Source organism: Mastomys coucha, unplaced genomic scaffold, assembly GCF_008632895.1.
Source record: "Mastomys coucha isolate ucsf_1 unplaced genomic scaffold, UCSF_Mcou_1 pScaffold5, whole genome shotgun sequence".
NCBI lineage: Eukaryota > Metazoa > Chordata > Mammalia > Rodentia > Muridae > Mastomys > Mastomys coucha.
This window is the reverse complement of record NW_022196911.1, coordinates 99,176,957-99,182,105: the sequence shown is the minus strand read 5'-3', so window position 1 is coordinate 99,182,105 and position 5,149 is coordinate 99,176,957. Positions and strand designations below refer to the sequence as shown.

General features: G+C 52.0%; 1 protein-coding gene across 2 annotated transcripts in view; it reads right to left on the bottom strand.

Annotated features, from left to right (window-relative positions):
* Nucleotides 1-1,066: 1,066 nt before the first annotated feature.
* Nmt1 (N-myristoyltransferase 1) overlaps nucleotides 1,067-5,149 on the bottom strand; it is a 38,854-nt gene continuing 34,771 nt past the window's right edge. Inside the window, exons 13-14 of one of the 2 annotated variants that reach the window (XM_031351430.1) lie at nucleotides 5,104-5,149; nucleotides 1,067-4,266 (exon numbers count right to left, since the gene is read on the bottom strand). In XM_031351430.1, coding sequence (XP_031207290.1) covers nucleotides 4,095-4,266; nucleotides 5,104-5,149 — 218 coding nt within the window. In that variant the 3' untranslated portion in view covers nucleotides 1,067-4,094. The remainder of the gene's footprint in view (nucleotides 4,267-5,103) is intronic. The other variant, XM_031351431.1, reaches the window with a different exon arrangement.

Below are 5,149 nucleotides of genomic sequence, written 5' to 3'. Positions count from 1 at the left end.
AAAAAAAAAAAAAAAAGTGGCAAACACCAGCCTGTAGGATCTGAGCAAGTTCTGGACTCCGACCTGTCAGGACTTAATGGGACTCCAACAGCCTTAATGGGACTGTCAGGCTGTGAACACTTTAGGTTCCACAGGGCAACTGTACTAGGAATGGGCAAGGGCAATGTGGCCATTTTCCCACAGGATGTTTTGGGGTTGGCTCTAAGCCCTATAGAAACCAAGGCCTGAGGCTAGGTCATCCATCCTGCCACCCCAACACCCAAGCCAGGAGGTGCTGGCTTCCCCCTGCTTTCTGTTCTTAGGGAGAGGCCTTTGCTTCTCTGATGGATTTGTGTTTAAAAAACTGATAAGGAGCTGTAGCGGCCCAGGGAGGATGGGCAAAGCAGGCACACTACAGCCCCCCCGGGTGGGACATAGCTGAGCCAAGACCAGTTGGGGTGTGCTAGTCATACAGGACTGGAGGGGTTGGGATGGGTAATCTCCACAGGAAGACACAGTGAGAAGTAAAAGCAGGTTACAGGGCCTGGACACCTGCCACGTTAACAAGCTCCCAGAAGAGCTTCTATCTCACAGACTTGAGCCCCAAGGCTGCAGCATGCCTCAGCTGTGCCCCGCAGCACAGGCCTTTAACCCAGCTACTTGGGAGGCTGAGGCAAGACCAGCTGAGTTTCAGGGCGTGTCTTGGAAACCTAGTGAGACTATCTCAAATAAAAAGTACATCAGCAGTTAAGGTGCTCATTGCAAAATGGACAATCTGAGCCCAATCCCTGGAGTCCATATAAACATGAGAGGTGAGGGCACAGGCACACGGGGCTATGCAGAGCTTGGTTGCAGGGTTCTTTCTTAACATGTGGCTGCTCTTCTGCATCAGGATCAGCTTCTCTGTGGTAGGTGGGAAAGCCCCAGAGGAGGCATAGGCACCTTGAGAGAGGTCTTGCAAAGTTGGCCAGGTGCTGGTGGCCCTGGGGGAGGGGCTCTCCTGTCACCTCGTTCTAACAGAGGCCCTAGGTATACCACCTGCTCCACTGCCACCTGCTGCTGACCTGAAGAACACCAGGAGAGAGCAGACTGTTGAACGGCTTCCTTTATTAGAAACAAGTGAGATGTCCGGAGTGGAACAGTGCATTTGGTGTCTCCGCCCCCACCCCAGCAGTGAATGCCCCCAGCACAGCCCAGAGAAAAGCCAAGACAAAAAAGTGAAGCTCTCCCGCCCCCAGATGCAGCACCCGACGACCACAGTTAACACTTTAGTTTAATTCAATGGAAACCATGCTAAATCTCCTCAGGTGCGGTGTGTCTGTAGGGAGACCTGCCTTCACTCTGCAGCAAGACACAACAGGTCTCCTCTGGTTCAAGGACAGGTGGACAAGGCTAGAGAGGCACTCTAGCTCCCTTTGCTGAGAGTCTCTCTCTTACACGAAGACAGCTCCTTGAAAACATTTCGGGGCCTTCAGGCCCCCAGTTGCTTTAATGCTGGTCATCTTTGGAGATGGAATTCAAAACCACAAAGACACCTGCCTCCGGGCTTCAGAGCACTAGCAAGTAAGGGCAACAAGTGGCAGAAAGAAGGGGCAAGGCCTGACATTTTCCATTAAAAAATGAGTGTTAGCAGAGCTTGGTGTGAGCCAATCCTCCGATACCAACACCTTCAGACACAGGCCTGAGTGGGGACAGTGAGCCCACGCAGGCCTCAATACAGAGTTAAGGCCTTTCTACCCAGCTCACTTCTACAAACTGGGGTCCATGGTAGCATGGAGAGTCAATCCAAAGGCAGGGAAGGAAAGGAGGTCTTCAGGACTCCGGTCAGGCTCACAGAAGCCTTCCAACAGGCTGCACGAGGCAGGTCAGCTTGGATGCCCCAAGGCCCTTCTCGTTTGGTCCAAGCCAGTCACGGGGCTGTCATACTCCAAAGACTCTGGAGTAGCTTTGAACTCCACAAATGGTGCTCTTTAGCCCCTAGTCCCATGAGGGTTAAATGAAGACACCAGAACACTTTAGAGAAAAACAAGACTTAAAAACAACCCCTGAGCCAACTCCTGCAGACCTGGTCAGGGCGCCCATCTCGAGGCAGCGGCAGAAACGGAGCAAGCCACCTGGTTTTAGGGACAGAATCCTTGCCAGCAGATCTTCCAGAGCATCCCCCTGGGGTTCACTGTTTTTGTTCCATGACCAGGGTCAATGAAACCAAAGCTCATTCCAGAGATTTGTGTTCCCCAAACCCCAGAAGCAATCTGAGCTGAGAGCGCGCCCACAGCTGATCGAGAGTAAGACAGGAGGGCTTTCCACATTCCAGCCCCATCCAAGAAGGAAAGACTTGAGCACTCTGTTCTTTGAAATGTAGGCAGGGTGAGCCCACCTGGGCACTTAGGGCAGTATCTGCTGACTGAGGCTGAGGGGAGCCCCGCCTCTCACCTCTCCCTCCAGGAGAGCTCAGTGCACATTCTGCCAAGAACAACAGCTTCTTTGGTCTGAGTATCTTGGAGTCACAAGTCGGCCACCTTCCTGGCACTTGTAGTTTGCAGCACAGGACAGTGAAGGGAAGGAAGGTCCCTAGAAGCCTCAATGAGAATCCTCCACGCAAAGCTTCCATCTCCAGCAGGAGTCAACAAAGCAGGACGCATCCCTAGCACAGCTTCCCTCAGCTAAGGCGATGGGCGCAGCATTAGCTTCTGCGGACCACCACCTGAAGCCACAGCATGACTCAAACCCCTGCTCGCCTAGAGGACAGCTTCATTCAGTCCAGGGGACAAGGCTGAACCTGGCTAGTGGCTAAGGCTTCTTCTGCTACAAGCTCCCCCCCCACCTCCCCCAAATGCCAAGAGGTGAAAGAGCAAAGAAATTCCCCACTACGTGCCACGTGGAGCTTTCTCCCTTGTAGCACAAGCTACAAGGAGGCTGGGCATGGCTTGCTGACAGTTCAGCCCAATCCTCCTGGGCCACTCGGCTCAACACTGCTCAGGGATGCCCACACGGGCAGCCATGGGAGCCGGGGCTTGACTACTTCTGGAGAAACTGACAGCATCAATGACCATCACTACCACCACAAAACCCCACAACAGCAGCGGTGATAATCAGACTCAGACACTGGCAACATGCCACGTGATCGTCTCTAGTTACTGCTTCTTGCGGCCACTGAGGGCTGGACGCACTGGAAAGGAGACAAAGGAGCAAAGGAGATGGCTGATGGGTTGGAAGGCACAGGCAGGGGCTGGGACTCGGGCCTGGGCATAGCCACACCATGCCTGCTCAGTCTCCCTGGGAGACCTACTGCCTCTTTGCTCTAATATGCCTTAAACAGAGCCTGCGCTCATGTGGTCTCCATGAGGTCCCAGATACTACAAAAGGTCCAAAGTCCCTTTCAAATTGCTGACCATCCTAGGCAGCAAGGACAAAGTCTCTCAGAGGACACACACCTGTAAGGTTGGCAACAGCTAGCACAAAAGCCTTTTAAATAACTTGGTAAGATAGTGTCCTCCAGGACAAGGCCCGGGAGATGGAAGAGGGACTTGGTCAATGAATCCACTTCCATGACTGTCGCCACTTGCTGGTCTCAGAATGCAGCAGTCTGGCCTCTGCCCAGGGCCAGTTCCACCCTAGGGGCTTATCCTGCCCTCCTGGAGATCAGGCCCTCTCCTGAGCTGGGAGTCCCTCTACCTTACCTCTTTGCTCAAAGCCTGCTGGGCAGCCAATTCCAAAGGGGAACTAGGTGAGGCTCCCCAAATCCTCTCTCTCCTGCTCCCCTTGACAACAGCCACCAATTCTGAAGAAACAATAACTGTGCAATGCACATCTTTCTGCCGCTGTCCTTGGGCTCTCATTTTGAAGAATGACTGGATTCAGCTTCTTTCTCATTAGAGACCAAACAGCCTTGTACATTTGGAACATGAAAGATATTTAGAATATTTATATATATATAATATATATACTTTTATTATTCACCCGTTAACTCCATAATATGCCAATCACGAGCTAGGTTTCAGCAGTTACATTCCCTTGATCACGGCTGCATGAGCATGTTAATTCATTGAAAACAGGGAGACCAGAAACATGGCTAAAGGTGATACCACGCAGCCTACGCCATCGCAATGTAATTGTCAAGTTCGCTGGCGGTTTGGTAAAGCCGGTTCAGTTCTGTTTTGTTTGCCAGAGATCTCACATCTGTGAAAGTTGGACCAATAAGTGGAAGGGTTCCGTTTCCTGGTTTGGATTCTCAGTGGCTTTATCCAGAATCTCACTGGCAACTGGTTACTGTAACACCAACCCAACCTAGGAGAGCCAATGGGGAAAGGTCACGCTGAGCTGACAATATGCAGGCACTTTCCTGCCTCCCCAGGCCTATAGGTCAGGCCTACTGAGCTCAAAGGAAAATGTCTGCCATGGGAGAGCAGATGTGGAGCCCAGGTCTTACCCAGCCTTTGCTGGGTTTGTATTTCCTTCAAAGAGAGCAGTGGTGGCATCCTGAAGAACACTGGGCCAAAGGCTTCCCAGCCAGCTCCTGGTCAGCGCCTCACACACACTGCCCAGTCCCCTGTCCGACTGCTCTGAGGTCGGGGGGGTAAAGGGGCAAGAAAGGGTCATACTGAGACAAGAGAGGCAGCCCAGGCCAGGAAAGGCAGATCTGCAGACTCAAACCTCATGGGTAACTCCCGAGTCCCTCAAAACCGTGTGCCTGAGGGTACAGGTCTGTGCTTCCAGATCTTAAATTCAACGCCTGCTTGGGCTACAGATCGAGCCAGACTGAATGACTGAGATCCTGAATCCAAAAATAAAAGTCTGGAGGCACACCCTTCAGTCCCAGCATTTGGGAGGCAGAAAGCAGGTGGATCTTTGTGATCTATGAGCTTGCGGCCAATCTTTGTCTATATGACAAGTTCTAGGGTACATAGTGAGACTGTGGCTGGAATTTATATATATATTTTAAATTTCAAGGTATACAGTTACCTAGCATAAGTGAGGCTGTATGACCAAGCTCCAGAACTACTAAAAATTAAAACAACAATGTAGGATGCCCTGCTCCAACAGACAAGACCTCGTTTTCCACCTGTTGGTCTGCAGCCATCAGCTCCCTGTAGGGCACTTCCCCTCTGGCTGGGACCCACGTACCTTCTCGGCGCCCATGCTCGGGCACTTCCCTTGCCGGGTAGCTCAG